General features: G+C 42.7%; 1 protein-coding gene across 27 annotated transcripts in view; it reads left to right on the forward strand.

Moving 5' to 3' along the window:
- OBSCN (obscurin, cytoskeletal calmodulin and titin-interacting RhoGEF) overlaps positions 1 to 26,043 on the forward strand; it is a 1,809,553-nt gene that overhangs the window by 578,264 nt on the left and 1,205,246 nt on the right. For 18 of the 27 annotated variants that reach the window (XM_085628811.1, XM_085628818.1, XM_085628815.1 and 15 more), the window contains 5 exons: positions 72 to 335; positions 1,716 to 1,982; positions 2,438 to 2,701; positions 19,536 to 19,802; positions 23,502 to 23,762. In XM_085628811.1, coding sequence (XP_085484937.1) covers positions 72 to 335; positions 1,716 to 1,982; positions 2,438 to 2,701; positions 19,536 to 19,802; positions 23,502 to 23,762 — 1,323 coding nt within the window. The remainder of the gene's footprint in view (positions 1 to 71; positions 336 to 1,715; positions 1,983 to 2,437; positions 2,702 to 19,535; positions 19,803 to 23,501; positions 23,763 to 26,043) is intronic. The other 9 variants (XM_085628828.1, XM_085628830.1, XM_085628835.1 and 6 more) reach the window with 2 other exon arrangements.

Raw genomic sequence — 26,043 nt, forward strand, 5'->3', positions numbered from 1 at the left:
CTTGTCATAATGGCTAAACTTTTAATTGCGTACATTTTAGCTGACCCTTCCATTGATATGTCATTCTCCAGCCCTACCTGCACTTTTCAAAGAGGAGCTGAACAATGAAGAAGTATCAGAGGGGAGTACAGTCACATTTCAATGCGAGCTGACAAAAATGGCTCCAGTAGAGTGGAAGAAGGATCAAAGACTGTTGAAACAAACTGAAAAGTGCACAATGAGACAAGATGGGCTGACAGCCCAACTAATTATTAGTGCACTGGATTTGAAGGATGCAGGGGAGTATACCTGCATGTGTGGAGACCAGCAAACAACTGCCATTTTGAAAGTCAATGGTAATGTAGTTGTCTAAACAGTTACAAACATCTTGTAGTGTTGTGTTCCTTTGGCTAGATCTGCTAACAAATGTTATACTTTCCTTGATAGGGCTGGCTAATTAACTTATTGTTTAAAATATATTAACAGATTATTTTCATTACTCCAATGTTTATGTTCTTAGTGGCAGTTTACTTTGGGGGCCTTCTTTCTACGCATTCAAACTAATTCCTTCGCTCAGTATAGCAGTACAGGAAAACAAGAAATAGCAGATCCACTTGACTCCTTGAGCAAATGTCTAATTCTCTGTGAGACTCAGAATTAATATTCAACAGTCCTTCATGAATGGTGTGTCTACAGTTTGAAATTTGTGTCCCATCTCAGATATATGTTTTGAAGTTGAGCTGTACCTTTCGAATGTTCCCCCTACAGTGTGTAGTTCTTGCACCCACCTTTGATTTCTAGAAGAGTATTGGGTGTACAGTCTTCTTCAGTGCTCTCACAAGAGTTTGGAACTCTTCTGCCTATAATTTGTCATTTTACACTGCTTAGGGTGCCTATCCATGAGCTGCGCATAAAGTCTTGCATTCCCTACTAATCTTGAATTTATCATTCTCGTTTAGCTGGGTGGGCATTCATAAAGGTAGTACAAAGAGTAAATAACGTTTTCCATTGCTATCATTGAGAGAGGGGGGGAATTTTAGTATGGATAACCAAGCTCGCTGATTTATCATTTTGTGCACGCCTTCTTAAATGGTGAGCCTTGATTTGGAAATCACCAAATCTTCTCTCGGGCTGAACATGGAGTGTGTAAATTGTATTCCATTTCATAGTTATCATTCAGTATTGCGTGAATGGGATTTTTAGTCTTATCCTTCGAATATGGAACATTTGCCCAAGCAAGGATTCAGTGTTTAATAAGGCATTCATTTTGGTTGCTTCTGACCGAGTACAGAATTTCGTCTAGGAACGAGGCCAGATGTATCTCAAGTCACCCACAGTTACATACGTTTTGCAAGATATAATTTACTCTAACATAAAAATGCAATGATGATAATATTGACACAATAGTGAAACTTTTACTTTTCAATGATTCAATTAATATTTTACTTTTTTAATATCTTATTGACTATTGTTAGTCCTATTAATCCTTTTTTAGTATTCTTTACATAATCAAATTTATGATCCTGCATCCCCATGCACATTAGTTACCAGATTCCAGACAGAAAACAAGTTCAGCATATATTCATAGTATCTTTGTCTTGGACCAAAATATACTCATATGTCCTTAATCAGTGAGATGGGAATCAGTTGATTTACTAACAAAGTTGTGTTGTACATTCTTAACCTATGCTTGAATTTGGATGACGAAGCTACCCGTGTTTGTGCTGCATTTCCAGCCCTGCCAGCTATTTTCAAAGAAGGACTGCAGGATGTAGAAATCACTGAAGGTGAAAGAGCTACTCTGCGCTGTGAGCTGACCAAGCCTGCCCCTCCCGTGGAGTGGAAGAAGGGACATAGAATTCTGAAAGCAAGTGAAAAATACCAAGTGAGACAGGAAGGTCCTGTGGTTGAATTGATAATTCAGGACCTGGATGTGAAGGATACAGCAGATTACACCTGCGTATGTGGTGATCAACAGACAACTGGAAGATTAACTGTGAATGGTAAAATATGAGACGACAGACGTGCATAATTTAAGCGTGGAAACGTAACTTCTAACTTAATTTCACATCATTAAAGTGACACAATCAAGCTTATGTAATTAAATTCACACCTTTCATATTGCTTGCATTCAATAGCTATCAACTGCCACATCCTTGTTAACTTGAATTCTATTTCCGGTCATCTGTACCATAAAATATGTTTTAAAAAAGTAACATTGCCTACTTGTTATACGGTATATTGTTCAAAACTCATCCATGCATGAATATTTCTCTTTAATCCATCATCCCGTCTTCTTCCTGACTTATTTCGTACATTATTAGGAAGTACAGTCCTTTATTCTTGCTTGCTGTGTGGTGAATTTGAAATGATTTTCATCACATGACTGACAGATAGTGGTCTTGTAATGTGAAGGGACTTTATGTTAATAGGCTTTTGGTTTCTCTTCATTACTCAGAACTGCCTGCCTGTTTTAAGGAACCACTGAAGAGTGAGGAGGGCCTTGAAGGTGGACAAGCCACTTTATGCTGTGAACTGACTAAAGTTGCTGCAGTAGAGTGGAACAGGGGAGGCCAGGTGCTCAGACCATCTGAAAAGTACAAAATGAGGCAGGATGGCCCATTGGCTGTGCTGGTTATCAAGGATCTAGAGGACGGGGATGCTGGAAAATATAGTTGTATATGTGGAGAGGAGCAGACCACTGGAGCAGTAAAAGTTATTGGTAAAGAAACTCCATATAATTTCTACCATAAATGTACCAGTAGCGGCCGGCATGACTTGTGGGTGGCAGGGGCGGGTGCCGGGGGGGGGGGGGGGGCAGAGGGTGCGAGGTAGCTTAAGAGAAAACCCCCTAAAAAATAAAATTACAAACTTACCTTACCGCCGTTTCTGCCGCCTTGTCTCTGCTCCTTGCTTCAGCGTTGTGATTGGTTTTGAGCGGCCTGATGGGACGCTCCACCAGGGTTTGGGAGCCTGCAGGTTGTAATGCAGCCTGTATGGAGAAGGGGTAAAGTGCGCATAGTAATGTGGCCGAGGGGGCCGATCAAACAGTCATTGCGCACTTAGGAATGGGCAAACCACTCCCCTCCTGCCCTGCTTCGCGTGAGCAGAGCAGCTCTGCCACCCGCCCGCCACAAAGGAAGGAAACATAAAATGATAATAACTAAAAGTTATTATTATTTTATGTTCCTTTCCTTACCCTGCTCAAAGTAGTGGGGCGATACTCCTCCGCCATAGCGGAGGAGCCGCCCCTGAAATGTACTGTTTTTTGCCAAGCATTCACATGCAAAAGCTGTATCTTTTCTTGAATTATTTTAGGACTAGAACTAATTATTATTGGACAAATTGTATAAACGTCATAAATGCTGATGGCTAATTCATATATGTCAAGATCTCAGGACTCAATTAATTATATTCATAATTCCTGCTGTTTATGGTAGCATGAATGAGGGATTCAAATCCCTTCTTTTCACTGAATTTGCCAGGACCTATTTTTTTTAATTGTTGTCATGTCTTCTTCACTCAGCGTAAACACACTCATTACCGTTATTTTGCCATCTTTCCAGGGTATACAGAGACCCAATGGAAATATTAGCATAGTGTGTGCTTATTCAAACTTCTCCTCGGTCTCCATTGAGGTGAGGAAGGCAGTGGAATGGCATTTGGTCATCCATTCTGTTTAAACTCTTGCCTCATCTTCCAGGTTTCAATGTAGGTGGTGTGTAGGATTGTTGGGGGAGACTCAATGCCAGAATTCTAATATTTTGCTTTTATATTATTGAATTTGTCCAGTGCATTTATCCAAAGTGCTTGAACATAGAACATTCAGCCCAATATCATCAAATGCAACTAACAAACCATTAAAAAATTAAAATGTCAGTGCTTCATTATTGAAAGAGGTAGAGAAAAACAGAAGTTAAAACATGCTCTTTTTTAAAACTTTATTTAGAGAAGTAGAGATACTATTTTGTCTAGTGTTTACCAGTGGGGAGATCCAGAGTTTTTGGAGCTAATCATGAGAAGTAATGTAGTCTGGTAGGAAGCTATAGGGGCTGAAACAGAAGAGGAGACCCAGAGCAGCCACCTTTAGAAAGCAGCTTGTTCAGTACGCAGTGGATTCAGGACTGATGACAATTGTTCTGGAAAACACACGTAAAAATGAAACCAAGATTGCATAGAGAATGAGAATGCACTAGATAATATGGAGGAAAGAGTATGGCTGCTAGTTGAGGAAAATCCCAACATATAGAATTGCTACTGTCCGGGAGAGTTTAAGGGCACCAAAGTGGTAGTCCGCCTGGATGGCACACCCTTACTACTAAATTTATTTTTAAGAGCAAGCCAGAAATATGGAGATCCTACAAATGATCTCAGAATGGTGAAATTAGAAAAACACCATCCTAAACCATATGCTATTCTATCACAAATATATTGTTCTGTCAAAATAAACGGGCCTATTTCTCAAGTCTGGGTAATATTTAGTACACTTTGGCTTTTTTGTCATTAAGGTTTCTGCATGAATATGACAAATTTGTCAGTCATTTTACCGGTACCATTATTCCATTTGAAAATATTGTGCTTTGCCCAAATAACCTCTCAATTTCTAAATATTGCTTTAGCGAAACATTTGAATTTAGCAGGTGCCAAATTTCCTTAGATTAAACAGAAAAATGTAACTAATCTTCTCCTATCAAATAGAAGTGTAACAGACATGTTAACTCTATTCCTCTGTGGTCCTTATTGATTATCCCCTTGGGTTCCATATTCAGTTCCCAGCCGTTTATCCCAATGCTGCAACCAATATAATAGAAACAATGAAAACATTTCCCAAACCAGTTTTAATTTCCATTTTAATTTTCATTTATTGCTAAACAAGATACACCATTTATCCATTATTGGGGTATCTTTCATAGATTCACATGCCTGAATCATTCCCCGTCGACGAGATGTGAGCCCCACGGTAAAATACAGAAGTAGCGCCATAAGTAATAAATAGGCTAAAAGAGGCCAAAGGCTATACCTTAGTAGCCTATCTACGTCCTTATAGGAAAAAGGACCAAAAGTCAGCTCCAACAAATCAGTTACCAGCACCCTCTAGAACACTCCCAGCAGAGGCCAGTTCTCCTTAGAATTTCACAGCACGTCATGTGGAATGGAGTCTCCCTGAGTGCTACTCCGTTTTTTTCTCTTCAGCTCTTCAAGCAAATACGTCTGACAAAAAAGGCCTCTTCCGCTCCTGCAGGACCTGTGGGAAAAAGAGGGTCCATGTAGATGATCTACTTAAAGATTGTCTTTACTGCGTCTACCCCAAACATGAGGCTAAAGACTGTAAAATCTGTCGTACCTTTCCCAGCAAGACTCTCAGGGATAGAGAGGCAAGATTACTTTTATGGCTCAAGTCTAAAGAACGACCTCCTTCTTCGGCTGAGGAAGAAGACCGAGCTTCCACATCTAGTAATAGGGCTAGATCTCCAGAAAGCACCTCAGGTGAGGGAAGGAAGCATCTTAAAACTTCCCAGGATAAGCCTGTTCATAAAGAGAGGATTTCTAAACATTTTGCTGAGCCAACGTTGTCTCCGCCCCCTACACGGCTTACAGAGCATCCAAGATCGTCTTCTTCTGACTTTGTAAGTAAAAAACACTTAAAAAAATTTGTGTTGATAACGACTGTTCCTTCATCGTCGAGGATATGTGTTACGTCGTCAACGCCATCGTCGACGGCAACTGTTACAACCATGGCTATTTCCTCTCCTATCTTATATACAAGAATCACTATTACGGCAAGGCCATCGTCGAAGTCCGTCGACGATCCATCGTTGACGAAGAATCCATCAGTGAAGCCACCGTCGACGACGACACCGTCGACGAAGTCCATGTCGACGACAGCGCAGTTTACGACCGAGCCATCGACGACGACACCGTCTACGACGAGCCCGTTGACGACATCGATGAGTGCGCCTGTTATCTTGCCACCATCGACGACAGGACCGTCGATGAGGGACCTTCCTGCAATACTTGTTTCTGCGCCGTCGATGCCCCCGTCGACGAGAGTTTCCCAGCTCAAGACGTTTCAAAGGCCTTTTTTGACAACAGCCTTTTCGGGACTATAGTTAAGTGTCTCCTCTATTGCCATCCCACCTTTTAGAGGGTTTCGTGGAAGAGGAGGATTATGATTATGATGATGAGGATGATGAGGGTCCTTACGGTGTAGCTCATAGTCCATCTGAGCTCAATGTAAAATGCCAAGACGTTGATGATGACGATTATTACCAGGAGGGACTTTATTATCACAAACAATTTATGGCTCCACGTCATGCCTATCAGTTCCATCACAGACAGGAACCACGCCATAGAGTGATGGTTCATCTTCCTCCAGCACTTATTCAGGATCTGCAGACTATGTTGGCGGATTACCGTCAAAGATTTCCTCCTCAGCAAATTCTGACAGAGAACCCGCTTCCTCAAGTAGCGGTTCCTGCTCCGGTACCAGAGCCTACTATACCTAGTACACCGGCTCATGCACTGGGTCCACCTGACACTGGACACCAGGACACTTCCTCCTCGGATGAAGAAGTTGAGGAAGGTGAATTGTCTGATCCCTGGGGTGGTTATAATAACATGCTTTTAGGGTGGTTTTACTTGCACCGAATAAAGCTGAATTTGATTTGATTTGGTTATATAATCCCGACACCACCTGCGCCTCCGCACTTACCCTCTGATTCTCCTCCTGAAGACATCGGAGGATTTCATAATTTGATGCAGAGGGCAGCCACTAGGTTCCAACTACCTATCACTGTCAAGCAAACAGACAGTTTTTTACATGATTTTAAAGAGGACACTAGAAAGGTCATACACTCTATTCTTATTATCTATTCCTATTATCGAGCAGGAGGGGGTAAAAATCATGAAGACGCCAGCATCCATACCGACGGTGTGACCTTGTGTGGAGAAAAAATATCATGCTCCAGAGGACAGTCCATCTTGCCTTGTAGGACACCGGAGACCAGATTTGGTCATATCTCAGGCCCGCAACACCTATTACCACTCCTCCAGACAGAAAGGGACGTCGTATGCACCTTATGGGGAAGAAATTATCTTCTATGGCAGCGGCAACAATTAGAGCTGCTAATGCTTTAGCAATCATTGGCCGCTATGACCGTCAAATTTGGTCGGATATGGCGGGATTGATAGATCTCATCCCGGAAGAACAAAGACAGGAGGCCCGGAAGATCTTATTAGAGGGTGAACGAGCTGCCTCCGAAACAATTGATTGTGCGTTAGACATCGTCAACATGAGCTGTCGGCAATTGGCTGGAGCAGCAGTTCTTCGACACCAGGGGTGGCTTAAAGCTACTACCTTCAGTCCTGACATGGCGTACGATGGGGACTCACTGTTCGGAAAACATATCGATGAGGCTCTTTTAGCAATAAAGAATGACACAGACACTACAAAGTCTCTGGGCGCTCTGCAATATAGATCTGTACCTTTCAAGGGAGCCAGAGGGCCAGGATTCACAACATACCGAGGCGGTTATCAGTCAAATCAACAGTATCGACAATACCAGCCTCAATAGCGCCAGTCTTGCAACCAATCGTCGTACCGTCAGTCACCGTGGCTGGTTTCTCTCGCCAGGCGGCCGTAAGCGTACACAGCAACAAGGCTGTGACTCTGCCAGAAAGCAATGAGCTTATCAGGGTGCCAATCAAAATTCCCTCCCTACCTGTGGGTGCGAAAATTTCTACTTCTGCACAGCAGTGGCACAAGATCACTTCAGACCGCTGGGTGCTGGACCTAGTCACCAAGGGTCACACACTGGAATTTGTCCAGAAAACAACTTTTGCTCCCCCCCCCCCCCCCCCAGAGGTCCCCTTCCCCCTCGTCTTCACTTATTGCGCAAAGAAGTCTTGATCATGCTCCTCAAAGAAGCAATAGAAGAAGTACCATCCACACAGAAAGGAACAGGTTTCTATTCTCGTTTCTGCCTAATCAGAAAGAAGTCAGGAGAATGGCGACCGATTCTGGACCTCCGCAAACTCTAAGTTTCTCAAAAAACAAACATTCTGGATGGTGACGCTTTCCGATATTCTGGGATGCTTAAACAAAGGGGATTTCATGACTTCTCTGGACATGGAAGATGCATACTTTCATATCCCTATCCATCCAAAGCACCAAAAATATCTACGGTTCACAGTGGCTGGCACCCACTATCAATTCAAGGTGCTCCTGTTTGGCCTAAAATCAGCGCCACAGATTTTCACCAAGTGCTTGGCACCAGTAGCAGTGACCTTGCGATCTCAAGGGATCCAAGTTTTCCCATACCTCGACGATTGGCTGCTCAAAGCTCCATCAGAGCAGGAAGCCAATCTTGCCTAAACAGCTTGTCTCCATCTGTTCACTACGCTGGGACTCATGGAACTTGCTTCCAAATCAGGTCATTTTGTTCCTAGGAGCATCCCCGGACACCGTCCAGAGCAAAGCATTCTTGTCTCAAGACCGTCAAGTGCACCTTCAAAAATTAGCAATGACTATTTCAAGAAGAAATTCAGTTTCTGTTCGAATATTCAAATCGCTTCTAGGGATGTGCTCTTCAGCAATCAACTTGGTTCCTTTGGCACAGCTCAAGATGAGACCTATTCAAGAGGAACTACAGAAATAATGGCAAAAGGCATTAGGGTCTTTCGAGGATGTTATCCGAATAACTGCACAAATGGTGGACGCACTCCATTGGTGGTCCCAAACAGCAAATCATGCCCAAGGTCTCACCTTTCTGCATAACATCCCAGACTTCGTCTTAACAGACGCCTCCATGGAAGGATGGGGAGGTCATCTGCAGGATTTGCAAATCCAGGGAAAGTGGTCTCAGATACAGAAATAAAACCACATCAACAGTTTGGAACTCAGAGTCATATTGTTGTCTCATCAGGCTTTCCTTCTAAGGGTAGCAGGTTCCTCATTGCTGGTCCGTACCGACAATACGACCAGTATGTACTACATAAACAAACAAGGAGGAACAAGATCCGTGACGCTTTCCCAAGATGTGCAGGAATTGTGGGAATGGAAAACGTTCCACGGAATATCCTTGAAGGCTGAGCATGTTAAGGGTCTGCACAATACCCTGGCAGATACACTAAGCAGGTCTCAATCCGGCTGCCACAAGTGGGAGTTGGAACAAACTCAGGTGAACAAAATCTTTCTGACACGTGGCAAACCAGCTCTGGATCTGTTTGCATCGCAGGAGAACAAGAAATGCCAATATTATGCCAGCAGGTTCCCTCAACCGGGGTCAAGGGGGAATGCCCTTTCAATGAGATGGTCCGGGATTTATTCCTACGCTTTTCCCCCCATTCCATTAATCCCCAGGGTCCTCAGGAAGATGAAACTGGAGGGCTGCTGCCTAATTCAGATTGCACCCCGTTGGCCCAGACAGTATTGGTTCCAGGAGCTTCTTCTGGTGTCACAAGACAGACCCATTCCCCTTCATCCAACAACAACGATGTTATCACGGAACTAGGGCAAGGTGATCCATCCGGATCACAGTCCCTGCACTTGCACGCATGGCTCCTGAATTCCTAGAGTTCAGAGACCTCAATATTTCACAGGACTGTCGAGACATACTGTGTAAATCCCGTGCTGAAAGGATTGTCAGAACATATCGTCCACAATGGAAAAGATTCTTTTGTTGGTGTGAAACCAATGAAGTTCATCCAGTTCAAGCCCCTGCTGAACAGATTTTACCTTACTTGCTCCCACTGGCCAAGTGTGGCCTCACTTTTTCATCAGCCAAGGTTTAGCTGGCTGCTCCTTCCAGGTACAGGAAATCTCCTCCGCTTCCTTCTTTATGTTCATCTTCTCTTATAAAACAATTCATGAGAGGGCTTTTTCGCGCTTTTCCTCCTGTGCGTGCACCTCCTCCAGAGTGGCAACTCAATGTGGTTCTAGCACAACTGATGAGACGACCATTTGAACCCATTCATAAAGCAGAGCTTAAATTCCTCACATGGAAGGTAGCCCTCTTGTTGGCTCTTACTTCCGCAAGAAGAGTTAGTGAGATTCAGGCTTTTACGATCAAAGAACCCTTCTTACGATTTACACAGGATTACGTGATCCTTCGGACAAATCCTAAATTCATTCCGAAGGTACCAACGCAATTTCACTTGAATGAACCAGTAATGCTGCAAACTTTCTTTACGAATCCATCCAATCCAGCTGAATGGGCTTTACATTCATTGGATGTAAAAAGGTGTTTGAAATTTTATCTTCAAAAGACAAAAGATATCAGAAAGACGGATCAACTGTTAGTGCCCTACGGGCAAGGGAAACATGGAGTCGCAGTAACAAAAGCCACAATAGCCAGATGGGTTGCATCTGCCATTCTATTCTGCCACGAAAAAGCCAATAAACCTCTCACAGTGAAGGCTAAAGCACACTCCACCAGAACTGTTGCTGCATCTACAGCTTTGTTTGCTGGGGTTACACTGGACAAAATATGCCGTGCTGCGGCATGGAAGAATGTCCACACGTTCACAAGACACTACTGCCTCCATTCTGCACAAAGGGAGGATGCAGCGGTTGGAAAAGCTGTGTTACGCCATCTCTTTCACTAAGGTCAGATTCTTTAGATTTCTTAAAGGCTTGTCTATTAGCTTTCTTTACAGTTATAATGGTTAAAGTATTCATGCTCCTGTTTCACAATGCTTTAAGTTATATTTATATATTCTCATGCTTATATACGCTGTCTCTTTTAATATGATTATTGCTTTTAATGCTTTGTCATTACAATACTTCAAGGTTATGGATGTCCATTGGGGGTTTACGAATACATGTCTCCCACCATCCGCTAACGACAGTACAAATAGGGTATTGCTATTCGGATTCAGACATGTGAATCTATGAAAGATACCCCAATACTGGATAAGAAAACAAGTTACTTACCTGTAACTACAGTTATCCAGTATTGGTATCTTTCATAGATTCATATGCACCCACCCTCCTCCCCGTGGAGTCAGTTCTCAGTGACTTTGGGGATACTTACTTCCCACTTGTGCTTGGAAAATCTGAGGAGAACTGGCCTCTGCTGTGAATTTTCTAGAGGGTGCTGGTAACTGATTGACTGGAGCTGACTTTTGGTCCTTTTTCCTATATGGACGTAGATAGGCTACTAAGGTATAGCCTTTGGCATCTTTTAGCCTATTTATTACTTATGGCACTACTTTTGTATTTTACCGTGGGGCTCCCATCTCGACGACGGGGAATGATTCAGGCATGTGAATCTATGAAAGATACCAATCCTGGATAACTGTAGTTACAGGTAAGTCACTTGTTTTCTTACTGCACTTTGCCAGTGGTTACATTTTTGGTCTTCAAGAAGGCTTTTGTGTTTTTCTGGTTACGTGATTGGCTGTATGATTGGGATAGTTAAGGCATGTTTATAAATCTATTTTATATTTTAAATGGTTGAACTCTTCCCTCAGCAAGTTCCTTAGTAGTCTTTTATCAGGAATTGCTTTAGAAAGTTACATTTTACAGGCATTTTGTAAACTCTGCCACTTTATGACAGCTTTAGAAATTACAGAGAGTTGTGACAGTATTAAAGCACACCACTCTGTACTGTCCGCATATGTTTGTAGTGTCTATAACCAGAGTGAGCTTGCCAAAGTGACTGCAATAATAGTGTTAACTTTTAGGTATTTTCTAAATTATTTTGTATCTTTTACATAAGGTAGTAATTACTGCATATTAACACTCTTGCTACACATAAGATGGATGCATGGGACAGATTAACTAAAATCACACGCAGCGCAGCAGGCAAAGAAGCTGCGTGCAAAGAAGAGAGATGGAGGTGCCATATTTACTGAAATATGGCGCTCTCCCTAACGCCGGTGCTGAAATGTGCGGCCGTGCACCACGCACACACCTATGCACTACAGTGCAAGGGTATCTGCACGAGTCTAGCACAGGTTTTAGGATAGCCTTCCAGTACAAAATACCATGCTCAGACCAACTTTACACCATTTATCACTTTGTATGTGTGCTGTACAGTGCAGCACACATACAAAGTCAGAATAGCATCTACTTGAAATGGGTGTTATTTTCTGACGCTAAACCCTATCTACTTTTCAAGTAAATACGGCATAGCATCAGAAAGCATGGGTGGTTGCATGGGAATGCCCATTCACCACCCATGGTGTGCTCCTTTGGCTCTAAGTAATGCAAAGCAGCGGTATGCACTTAGTAAAGTAAATACCTAAAAATGATTTTGCATCAATTTGCGTCAGTTTGGTGCAAAATGTTAGTAAATAGACCCCCCCCCCCCCCCCAGTTAGTAAGGAAACACGTACGACAATTGTATCCACACTAAGCTCTTTCCAACTTTTCACCAGTTTCTCTGACTTATGAATAAAACATTCCAAGAAAGCACTATTCTTCACACACTTGCCAATATGACAGCAGGATGACTCAGCTGCTTGATTTGTCCAAGTCAGCCCCTGGATTTGCCTGTTAAAATGAGGTTACTGTTTCTTACTTGAGGATAGCCCACTCAAAGTGGTCCCCATTCCTTGTTACCCTCATAAGTGAGAAATGGCATCCTTGCTGGGAACAGGACAACTTCAGAGGCTATATCACACATTCTATGCTTTCATATAAACAAGAAAACATCCATTGCCAGTGCTTTGTGTGTTCATTTGGTATCAATTTCCTTCTCCTCCCCTCACAATCCTCAGATAAGTGTGGGTGATGTTCTTGTTAATAACCCCTTGTGTCTTCCTGCCAGGGGTGCTCTAGCTGGGCCATTGAGCATGTGAAAATGTTTTCTCCATGAAAGCCTTGATGAGGGTTGTTGGGACCGAAATGAGGCCAGCCATTGGCCGGAAACCTATAAATACTGTCACTGCAAGAGTGGAGAGCATGGCAGTCTATGAGGATGCCATGAAGGCAGAGATTATCCACTTTTCTAAAAGTCAGCTTTGTGACATTTATACTTAAATCTAAGTTTACCAAGAAAGTAGGTTTTAATTATTAATAAAATCCAATGAATGTGCATTTTCTAGTTTTTTCCTGCTGGGTGAAGGAATTGTAGATTTTATATATAAAAGCAGGCCTTTGCAAATCAAAATGCTGCTCAAGGTATGCGCAGTATGGGTCACTTTTGAATTGATCTTCTGCAGGAACTATACATTATCCACCTAGACTTTGTGATTTATGTTTTAAAATATATCAGGAGAATAGTACAACACCACACTGCTGCAACATGTGATATTTGACTTTTTAGCCCCCTATTCAGGTTTTTCTCATTTTACTGTGACCTTACCTAAACTTCAAATTAGCTAATTGGGTTAGCTAACTACTTGCCATGTTTTACGAGTGAGAACATAAGTACTGGGGTGTGTGTGGCAGCCTATTTTATTATGCTAACCCAATGCTCAGCCAAAGATGAGTAGATAAAAAAATGTGTTCCCAGAATGTATCATAAATTGTGTCCTGGCTGCTACAATCCCTCATAGTGATCTCAACCAAACTGACTGTGCTGACTCAAGTATTACCCAGCAGTATCTATCATTTCCTAGTCTGCTGCAGCAGTTTCCAGTTGAGTGTGTCATAGTTTGATTGCAGTATTTTGACGCGTTGTTCTGCATGCTGGAGGGTATCACTGTGGGGACAGTGCTCTGATTTAGAACAAACCAGTTGGCCAGAAAAACCAGAATATGTCATTGTCTTTTAAGATTACCATGACATTCACAAACTTGCAAGCTTAAAAAAGAATGTGTAAAGACTACTTCAGTGCTTTGTATTTTTATGACACATGACTTCCATTGCTATGACCTCATGCAAAAAGAACTATTGATGGACAGAATGCAGAACAATGTCATACATTCACCCCAGTTCAGAGATCTGGGCCTAAATCCATCGTTTTTTGCTCACCATGCCATTCCAGTTTGAACCCAGCCAGGAGCAAATCAGTCTTGACCCTGTGCCCCATGTGTACAGTCCAGCCCGAACTGCCAGGCCAGGTCCTCCCTGGACTGGAAACAAGCATCCTAGGACCGGTTTTGGGGCTTCACCCCTCTTCAGCCAGGATAGCATGATTCCAGTGGCATGGAGAGCACGGGACTCGCGTCTGAGCATGCCCGTCCCACTCGGGGTGACGAATGCAAAAAGAATTATTGATGGATAGAATTCAGAACAATGTCATACATTCACCCCAGTACACAGATCTGGGCCTAAATCCATCGATTTTTTGCTCACCATGCCATTCCAGTTTGAACCCAGCCATATGCAAATCAGTCTTGACCCTGTGCCCCATGTGTACAGTCCAGCCCGAACTGCCAGGCCTGGCTTGGCAGTTCAGGCTGGACTGTTCCCATGAGGCACAGGGTCAAGACTGATTTGCATATGGCTGGGTTCAAACTGGGGTGGCATGCTGAGCAAAAGAATGATGGATTTAACCCAGATCTCTTGACTGGGGTGAATGTTTTGATTTGTTCTGCATTCCGTCCATCAATTGTGTGTCTTTTGCTTTCTCGCCCTAAGTGCACCAGGTATGCCCAGACGTGGGTCCTGGGCTCACTGTGCCACTGGAATCAAGCTATCCTGGCTGAAGAGGGGTGAAACCGCGAAACTGGTCCTAGGATGCTTGTTTCCGGTCCAGGGAGGACCTGGCTTGGCAGTTCGGGCTGGACTGTTTCCATGAGGCACAGGGTCAAGACTGATTTGCATATAGCCAGGTCTAAACTGGGGTGGCATGGTGAGCAAAAGAATGATGGATTTAACCCCGATCTCTTGACTGGGGGTGAATGTTTTGATTTGTTCTGCATTCCTTCCATCAATTGTGTGTCTTTTGATTGCTATGACCTCATACAGTTGTATTACCTAAATCTTACAAAATCCTTGAAGACAATCCCAAGGTGGTCGAACAAAATGTGAAAGAAAAAAGCCTTTTGGAGTCATTTAGGAACCTGCATTAGTTGTAAAATGAGCACCAGTGTGAGTTACAGCAGCTTTAACACTAGTGAGGAGTTGGATATACACTGAGCTCACTCCTGTGTTTGCTCGGGCAAGTGCCACCATGACATACCTAGCAGTATTTGACCTTGCCAACCTCAGAGCTATGGGCAATAACATTCAGAAAACAGGTGCAAACAGTGTTTGTGCACATTATTATGGATTTTTAACTCTAGTCTCTAGATCAGGAGCAAGTATACTCAGAAACCCTGGGGAATATGCTATTGTTCAGTTCAATAGTTTGGCCCATTAGTATTTTATGAATAATACTTAACAGAAAGCATCATGAGTTTTACATTGGATCATGGTTAATTTTTAAAGTCTTTCACCACAGTTTACATGATATGTAGCACTTTTGTTTGGTAGTGTTCGAAAACTACTGCTGTAGCCAATCATAAACAAATATATAATACTCTTATCCCTGTTACCAATTGGTCCAGTATTTCAGTAGTTACCGATTCCAGGATTCACTAATGGCGGAATTTGGAATAGTGTATGAATCTCACCATTGACATTTCAAAAATATAGTACATTTTAAGTGTAACATTGCTGTAGAGGCAGTGCCAATGTTATTTGCATTTGTTTCCCATGTTAATCCCACGTCTGTTTTTCAGTTTGTTGCCTGAACAATTTTCCTCTTGATTCTCCAGTCATTATATTTAAGCATTGGTATGTGCAAAAACTATCTGGATAAAGCAGACAAACAGCAAGATGTACTTAACAATGTTTTAGCTGCCTGATTTGAGTCAGAACCCCCGTATTTGTCCAAACGTGACTACTCTGGAACTTTCCTACAAGGAACTTGTTAAACCTCAGAGTTTGAAAACCTATACTGAGTGTCTCATATTTGGGCTTTCTTGCCACAAATACATTATGCCAGCTCTGAAGATCCTATGCAGGCTTCTGATCAAATATAAGTCATAGTTCAATTCCCTCTGAAATATTCCATGATGCCGAGTGGCTGCTGCTCCCCAGGACACCAATCGAAGGCCTTCTGGCAATGTAATGCACATGATGTTTGACGTCTCCATCTCTTAACCTCCTTTAATCCACTCAACAAGATACATATAAGTCAAAGGAAGATTCTGTCATGTTCAAGCCTCTGCCTTCTTCAGTTCTATGCTGCATCTACCACCTGAGAAAGACATTTTGTGAATCTTCAGGGAATGAAATACCCAGCCATTCTATGCAGCTTATGAAATGGCTGCAGAGTAACATTTATGTGACTTCAACCCAGTAAAAGAGAATCTTTTATCTTTCCTCTGTTCAGGGCTATAGCAATGCCTGTTATGCAGCACAAATTTCAGTTGTTCAGGCAACCTAAGTCAGTGGTAATCAGATGGACCAAGAACTTAAGGGTTCCCCTGAATCCCTGATTTTCTAAATCATTAAATATAGTTGAAGGTTTGCGGCCACCATAAATTAAGCTTTAGTGTGCTTAGTCAGCCTGCTGATTTAACTTAAATAGACAAACTATAGTAATCACAAAACTCACATCTAAGCATCTTTGGTGCTTTCAAAGATCATGTTGCCCAGAAATGTAACCTTAAATGTAATGGTGTAGAAATGCGCCAAATAATGTCAGTGGAGTCATATTCGGTACCTTAGGCATGTTCCTAGTGCCTCTGAAATACCATTCTTGTTATCAGGGCTTTTCAAATATGGTTTGGAGACCACAGCTTGTTTCTAAATGCCTCGCTGCAGCAGAAGAGGAAGATGGCCTGGAAGGTGACCGTACATAGCTGGCTGCCCCGCCACACCCGTGTTTGCTTAAAATTAGAGTGGCACTAAAATAAGTCATGCTTGCTCTCTATTGCACATGAATCTTAGACAAGACACTGCAACACAACCTAAAATTTAGAAGGCAAAAAGTTACATACATAACAAGTGCAGCCAAAGTGAAAGTACAGTTTTACAATGATTAAGGCATACACCCATCAGTTTGCATACGCAAATATAGGTGATCGTCATTGTAGTAAATGTCAGCATCCTACTAGATAACTCAAGTTAAGAAGCAATACAAAATAAAAATTAAATAAATCCCGGATATCATTTTGTACTTGTTGGGGTTGACACATCGGGGTTTTCTGCTGGAATGAGCAAACCTAAGACTAGCTTAAGCCTGAAACTTTAGAAGCAAATTTTCAGTATTATTTAAGGAGCAAGTGCAATGAGTTAGATGGACTAAAATAAACCTGAATAAAATGAGATAAACTGAATTCTCGTCTCATACAAAAAAGTGTGCACTATATTTTAATAGATCCTTCTTTTCATGTTCACCAGACAAAGTGCATTCACTTACACGCCTGTTAAATCGCATATTCTCCAGAGTTACCCCAGCACATTCCCACTTTTCTACATCAGAAGCCTTTCAGTCTTGTATGATGCAGATAACCCCTTACCAAAGCTTTCCATCGTCGGAGTGTACCCAGGGCCGGACTGGGAACCACAACCGGCCTTGGCAAAGTGCTCGACTGGGCCCCCAGGGATTGGGGGTGCGGCCAAGCTGTTTGCCTGGGCGGTTTTGGCTGATTTTGTTACAAGGGCCGGATTTTGCAGCTATGCTGCAAAAACAGCCCTGTAACAAAAACGGCCCTCCAGGGGCCAAAACCGGTCCCCACCCTTGCGGCCCACTGGGGAAATGTCCGGTGCCCGCTACGGCCAGTCCGGCCCTGAGTGTACCCGTCCGCTGTACTACAAAATTAATATCAAACTACGTGGTATCCATGCAGAGCATGAAATGCACACTGCTACCCTGCCCTCCCCACAATAAAGTTACTTCTCTTTCCTTTGGAAAAAGATCTACAGTGGCTCTTGGCAATGTGTCACGTAAACCATAATCAGTGCTCAATTTGAGGAGGTAGTTTCAGGTGCTTGGCACCGGCACTTAATTGTCAGCACTCACACTTCTGACAGTCTGCTACATGGTGGCACTGTCTATCTAATTTAGAGATGAGGACAACAGCAGTTGTTTATTCATTAAAATGACTAACACCTGCTGCCCAAGCCATTCTTATAGCTTTGAAGGCCTGGAAAAGTCTGAAATGTCACACATGTAGGAGTGTGTTAGTTGGACGTTATGTTGGTACTGTCAATGCAGTGCTGGCAGGGGCAATCGGTGGCACAAACTGCAGTGGCCCTTATTTTGTTTACAAATCAAGCACGAGGATAATATTGAATCCTTACTGAATATTGGAGATTGATAATGGTGCAAGTATTTTATCTTTACTTGATTCTTCTTTTCAAAAAATCTCAATGAAAAGTTTAGCCGCTCAGCCCCAGTAATGAAGTGAAAAGTGCTTTTGTAGTTTGCTCCTTCTCCTGCCTGCTGCAACACTACCTGGCCTATCATTTAGAGTGTGGTGTCAAAATTGGTACGCAAATTGGGAGTACTGCACTCAAATTATAGTTTTGCCCCCTTTGTGCATGCTAGTTCCACATGTTTCCTATTTTGTTCTCATAGTTACCACAACCACAGTGAGAACTGTGAAAGAAAACTGTAAGCAAACACAATTTTCTTTCAGTTTTAAATTGGTGCTAGTGCTAAAGAGGGCACAAATGCCATTAGCTGCATTTTAAGAAGTACCTCCAGTGTCAACATGCGCATGTAGGTCGTTCATGCCATTTTCCTCCTAAGCTGTCATGATTTTGTTCTGACATTTCTCTTTTCCATATCCTTTCTAATGTTACACAAAAATGTTGTTACACATTCCCCCCCAGCATTCCTGTTGCAAGGAAGTCTAATTTGTTCACCTTCTTTTGTAGGGAAGAAGTTCCATATTTACACTTCTAAATCTTCACCTTTCAAGTCATAGGCACTGATTATAGGTGTCCCAGAAGGGGTGAAATACTTGTCGGGGTCTGCTAATACCTCCAATTTTCACTGAAAATGGGAAATTACTTGTGGGAATGGTGTGATTGACCCTACATTCTGTGTCGGGGAATTTACTGGGCATTTTGCCCCAATAAATTTCATGAGTTTGACCTGCTGAAATGTACCTTGGGAAAATGGGTTGGGGGTGTGTGATGTTCGCTATCCAATATATAATTCAGTTTTCTGTGCAAACATGAGTTGGTGTAGGGGGTTTAATCTCATACTCAGAATCAGGGCCTCATTGTATTTTCCACTGATGTAGAGTCGCAACTACGGGCCTAATTTTGGGGTCAGCAGATGGGGTACTCCATCACAAACATGATGGATATCCCTTCCACTATAGTACAAGTGCCAGTGGATATAATGGACCCACAATACAGCGGATAGAATATCCGTCACGTTTGTGACAGAGTAATCTGTCTGATGAACTCTAAATCAGGCCCTTAGTTTGATAACAATCTACAAATGTGTGTTTAAGGCATAGATTCTCATAGAGACCATTTCCTTTCCACTTCTAAGTGGGTGCTTTGCCTAGCATTTTGTTTTTATTTGCTGATTCAATGAATTTTTCTATTTTTATGATTTTTATAAAGACTTTAAGTATTTTTTTAGTTCCTATGATTTTATCGTTCTCTATTTTCATTTTCTCTCTTTGTTTCTATACCTATTCCCCTCCCAAAGCCCTTCCCATTACTTTTACGAAGGAGCTTCATAACAAAGAAGTGGATGATGGTGTAGACGTGGCACTCCGCTGTGAGCTTTCAAAGCCAGGGGCCCCTGTGGAGTGGCGTAAAGGTTCAGTGGTGCTCTTCCCTTGTGCCAAATATGAGATGAAGCAGGAAGGGGCAGTGGCAGAGCTGGTGATTCACAATACTGAAACGGATGATGCAGCAGAGTACACCTGCGATACAGGGGACCAGCAGAGCACTGCCAGACTCTCAGTAAATGGTAAGTTTCACACTTGTTCTCACATAGCCACATTAAGGAATTCCAATACATTTTCATTTAGATCACAATTTATTTTTATTTTAAAAAACTCATAAAGCAGTAATCTCACCCTGAATAATGATTATGAGTGAGTCGGTGTTTTCTGGAAAAAAACTTGTTTGCTCAAGCAATGGGATTACGAGTTTAGTGTTATTTGAAGCACCCAGTAATCGCTGAATGCATTAAGTATCTCACCCTTCATTAAATGTTGGCAGGTCAAAAGTGCTGGAATTTAACAGGGCAAAAGTAGACATTATTTACTGTACCATGGCGATTTTGGTGCACAAAGCACCAAAATCCAGGTTGTGATCAATCACAACTTGATTTCGACGTACTCCAAATCAAAGCCTAAGAATAGTGTTTCGATAAATTTTAAATGCCCCCAACTAACAAAGCTTAAAGTCTCCTAGGGTGGAAATTTTGGTTTTGTACCTAAAGTTCTTAACTATTTATTCTTCTTAGTGACATGTATGTTTCTATTTTTTCCTAATTATTTTAATTTCCATCGTTTACTTTGTTGACCATGCTCCATTTCATTCTGCAGTTGTGTTCACCGTTAGTACATATCTCCAGCCATGGCTGCTGCAGTTAAGAGCAGTAGGGTGGTGGGGCCAGCTGGGAGGGGGGATTTTGAGAGACTACCACAAGGGAAAATTAAATGAATAATACATTTTCCCTCTTGGTCGTCTCTCAAAATCCCCCCAGCTGGCCCCACCGCTCTTAACTGCACTGGCAGCGGCCGCGGCTGCATATCACATTTCCTGCTCCTCCACAAGGCAGCTCTGGGGTAACTTTTTCAGGAGCCCCACAGCGAAGTTACTGGGCTCAAATTGTCCAAAGTGGAGCTATCTATTCTCTTTATCAGTAGAACATTGCAGTAGCTAGACTGAGTAGTCCATGGCTTACTCAGGGTGGTGGTGTGAGATAGAGATAATCAAGCATTTAATAAGTATTTCACATCCCAGGCAGTAATTTCACTTACAAAGAAAAATAACTTCAATCATTGCTCACAGCAAAATAATACCAATGAAATGCAGAAAGCAACCTAACACACACCTTTTACTGAAGGGTTTCTCGGAAAGGAAGCCATCCTGTACCAATCTCATTCTGCTACCAGACTTTTACTGGTGGTGCAAGATGAGGGTGGAATACAGTAAGTGGCCCTAGGAGTTAGTAGGGTATCATCTTATTCACTTCTACTGTAGAAATGCAAGGCTGTTTTTTTTTTATTCTGTTCAGATCAGCTCCTGTGCCAGTTGCTGGGACTGTGTCCCTGCAAGTTCTTAGTTGAGACCTGTTCTCTAAATAGTTGATCACAGATCATCCCACTAAAGTCTGCACATTGGTGTGAACCCTTGCATGGACCATAGATGGTAGCAGCTATTTTCCTGACAACCTCAAACTCAGCAGTTTTGCTGATGGTTACAGGAAGAGGACTGCAATCTACTTGCTCATCCTTCCAAAATTTCACTTTTGATCCACATACAATAAGACAATGTATGTGGCCCTCAAACTTGCTTGATGAGAAAATGTTGGGTGCCTGAGATACAAAATAACTGCAGCCTCCAAAAAGTGAAATACAATAATATATTTAATGGTAGTGTATTAATGCAGTATTAAGAGACTGGTGCCAAATATACAAAGCCCTTTTACAGTTGCAACCCCGCCATTCACAACATCACAGGATTTGAGATGGCAATAGGGGTTTTTCTATGTACTAAACCAATTATGTGAGTCAGAAAAGCCTTTCTGACTCGTAAAATGGCTTTTGCGATCCAATCCCAGTTACAATTAGGAAGGTGCATGTAAAGGTTCTTCCCTCCTAATTGTGAGTTGCAAGGTTATGTATCAACTGCAAAACTAATTACAAACCTTTGAACAGATATCAACACCTCAAAGGAGGTGGCAATTGATTTGTAAAGGGGTAGATGTTACCTTGGGATTGTTAAATCTGTAGACACCCTCTGGGTGAGCAATTTGTTGTAGGCCACTGTCCTTATGTTTGTAGCTAATCCCAGGGGGCAGTAAATATAAAACATTCTAATTAATATTGATTAGGCTGTTCGTTCTGCAACCCCATGCAACTGGACATTTTGCTATTCAGCCTATTAGTACATAAATCACATCACAAAATTAAAAAGTGGTCGCTAAAGGTTGATGCATAATTTGCAAGCATTTTGTGCAACACCTTTTTGGTGCACCGGGTGCTTGGCTCTTAAGTAGATTTTAAGGGATAGTGCAACAGTTTTGCGTGTGAAATAATGCATCAATTATATGTGCATTGAGGGTGTAGTAATGAGTTAAATTATATGTTAGGCGATAATGTACCACTATATTTTGAGACAACTGTGTAAGAATAACTTTTTGGGTGATGGATATGTATTAATTATGTGTTAGGAAGTACTGTACTGTTTGGTGTTGGTTTATTGCTAATATATTAAGAGATAATATATGGAAATGTAATGATGCTTATATGTGAGGAGAGGGTGTATCAATGTCTTGGGAGAGGGTGTATCAGTTATATGCTGGAGTATTTTACACTGATTTCATGTTTGGAGTTATATTTTCAGATAGTGTATTCATTTTTCTGAGAGGGTGGTCAAAGATTCACAAGTTTGGTGATGGAGAATGTTTGATTTGTATACATTGTATGCCAGTGTATGGTTTATTGTTTATATGGTAGTACATAATGATTCAATCATATAGTGGGAAATTGTGTAGTAATTATGTCAGAATCTGAAGTAGAAGTTGCAAGCTTGTCAATAGAATGTCACTGGTGCAGTTCCAGACAGTATACATGTTAATTTTAGAATATGGTATATTAGTTTTACAATAGGAGATAATGTATAATTAATACGTTGGGAACCGGTTCTATATCACATTTCAGAAGGATGCATCAATCACATTTTGGAGGGTGACGCAGTCATTAGATGTTGTGGAATGGCATATGAATCATATGGCACGGGTGCTAAATCAATATATGTTGGAGGGCTGTGTGTTTTATATCTATTTTGGTTAATTCCAGAGTCCCATTATGATACAAGACCAGAGTGAGAGTCAAGACAGTTTTCCGGTCCAACCCATAGGACTTGCAGTGTCACCAGGTCATGTACCTGGTGCTTCTTGTTGAAACAGGGAATATTTCCTAAAACTCTTTTACCTTCCTTTAAAGACACCTCCTAAAGCGCTATTCACTTTTAATGTGCAAATAAAAAATAAAATGCATTTACACATGTTACTAATCTCCTTGGATGGTACAAACAAAGTATAAATGCTTCACACCTGACAGTAATAGCGGCAAATGTTAGGCTAAAGAGGTGGGAAACACAGGATATGCCTGCACCATGCACAGACTTTGTTGACATGAGAAAATGTCATTTTCACTGACTCTATAAGAATGAAGACGTTCTTTTGTAGGTGTTTTTGAAGGAGGAGTGGAATTCTGTTATCTGATTATTTTCCACTGGCCCTGAGTCATTGTTTTGGCCTGCCACTGAGCGATCTTTTGAAAATAATTCTTACAGTTGTAAATTATAAACAAGTATATAGCGAAGCATGCATCCTTGCTTATATTTTCCCAACTGAAAACTTGGAGAATTTAGGGTACCTCACCTGTCTGTGGTTATGGAACACCCTGAATGTGTTTTCTTGACTCCACAGCTCTCTGGTTTATGAAGGAGCTGCAAAATACAGAAGCAGAAGAGGGAGAAACAGCCAAGTTGCGTTGTGAGCTATCTGCAGTCGTTGAGTCAGTGGTGTGGACAAAAGACAGTGTGGTCCTTCATCCCAGTGCCAAATATGAAATGAGAAAAGAAGGCACTGTCCATGAACTGGTCATTCACAGCTTGGAACTTGTTGATACTGGAGAATATGTCTGCACTGCACGCAACCGGATGACCTCTACAACACTGAATGTGAAAGGTATGTGTGGCTTCATAGAAAGTCTTGAGATATTTAGATAGGTGGGTACCTGACATTTACCTTTCTCTTGTTAGGATAGCTATTTCAGCCCTATCAGCCTCTCATTGTTCCAAATAGGTCTTCAAATCTGTCCTCCACCTGTTTTTCCTTAATGGGTACACTCTGTAATATTCCTCCTTTTCTTCACAATCAGTTTCATTGTCTTGCGGTACAGTCAGCTATTCTTAGCAAACTGGACAATTGCAATTTGTTATTCATGGGGGCACTTGATTTTATTATGAAGCATCTTTATTGCATACAAGCAGTCACTGCTAAGTTAGCTCTTTCTCTTTCATGCTATTCGTAGGCACCTGTTATATTTGATCACCTAAATTGGCTTCCATTGTGAAAAAGAATTATGTTTATATTTCTCTGCATAAACCGTAATGCCCTCCATCATTCTTGCCCTCTTTTCTTACAGCAAAAATGCAAACATTATGTTCGAGGCATATGAGCTGCAGATTACACACTTTTGCATAGATCGCCATCTGGTGTTGGGCCCGGATGTTTGCAGTTTGTTTTTCCTCTTGGAAAGTCTTTGGAAGTCACGAGGTCGGTGACTCCTCCTTTGGATCGTATTGTGCATGGGCTTCGGCTCCATCCTCAGATTTGTTTTTTTCCGCCATCGGGCTCGGATGTAATCTTCGCGCTCCGGTTCCGAACATTTCCAGTTCGACGATCGAAGCGGAATCCTCACCTCACATCGCGGTATTGTTTAGATCGCGATCTCCTCAATCACCTTCTCATCGACAAATCTTCGGTTCCAGTCGTCGACGGCGGCCTTCGGGCTTACCCAAGCTCCGGTCCCGGCTGATGGAAAGAACTCCATTCAAGAAGTGCCCTCGATGTGGGTCCAAATTCCCCCACACCGATCTTCATGAGGTGTGCAACCTCTGCCTCTCCCCTGAACACGAGGCTCGAGACTGTCCAGCCTGTAAGTCTTTCAGATCGAAAAAGACTATTCGGGACCGAAGAGCCAGACGAAACATGGCACACTCCTCGACCTCCGTTCCAGTCGACATCTTCGGAGACGACGTCGAAGATCCGGGACAGCAGCGCACCGAAGAGGACCTCGTCAGTGCTTCCGAAGCCGACGACTCAGATGTGGAGGACATCATCCCGGCGCAGAGGGTCGTGAGTAATATACCCCCCCCCACCCGCGCCGACACCCAAAAAGGCTTCGGTCACGCCTTCGCCTCCGGGTCTAGGCAAGACCAGAGACACTGCTTCACACACCCCACCTTCGGGCCCGGAGAAGAAGCCATATAAGCCTTCCGGCGGCTCGGGCTCGAGCCAGCCTTCCAGCGGTGCCGAGAAACACACTTCGGCACCGAAAAAGAAACCGGCCTCTACCTCGACACCGAGCTCCGCACCTTCCTCGGTGTGGAAACCCAGCGCTTCCGTACCGACGCCATCTTCAGTACCGACCAAACCCCATAAGGCCCTCGGCACCGACACTTCCACGCCGAAGCCCACCTCGACGCCGACCAAGAAATCGGAGGTTCCCAAGCCCAGTGCTAAGCAAACTGGCACGGACAAGCCTAAAAAGTCATCGTCCCAGAACACTTCGGCTCCGACGGACCAAACATTTTCACAGGAACTATTTACACCGGATCCTTTACAGAAAACTGTTAGCAAGGATCCAAAAACTGGACATTTGGCACTCTCTTCCAAAAAGAGATATTTGGAAAAAACCGGCTCCGCCTCCACCTCCAAAGAGGAAGGACTCTGCTACCTCCCCTTTCAGAATACCTTCCCCACCTCCTCCACCTCCTCCACCTTCTCCACCTCCACCCCCACCTCATCGCTCTCCGACCCCGTCTCCAGTCGATGATGATCAGGGGGACCCATATCACGATCCAGGGGATGTGCCCCAAGTCCCCACCCCTACAGGATCCCCAGACCCATGGGACAACTACAATAACCCAGATATTCCAGACGTCCCACAAGATGACCTTTACCCTTCCAGGCCATCTCCACCGGAAGACTCATTAGGTTTCCACCACCTACTTCAGAGGGCGGCACATTATCACGGGGTAGAGTTACACACTGACCCAGTGGAGGAGGATTTCCTCCTCGACACATTTGATACCGCACATAGGTCTACCTCCATACTACCTATGCTCAAGGGGGTGGTAAAACATGCGCCAGAGGTTTTTAAAGACCCAGTTAGGGCCAGGGTCATTAACCCACCCATAGAGAAAAAGTATGAAGCTGCCCCCACAGATCCTGCCTTTATCAA

This window comes from Triturus cristatus, chromosome 10 (assembly GCF_964204655.1).
Source record: "Triturus cristatus chromosome 10, aTriCri1.1, whole genome shotgun sequence".
Taxonomy (NCBI): Eukaryota; Metazoa; Chordata; class Amphibia; order Caudata; family Salamandridae; genus Triturus; species Triturus cristatus.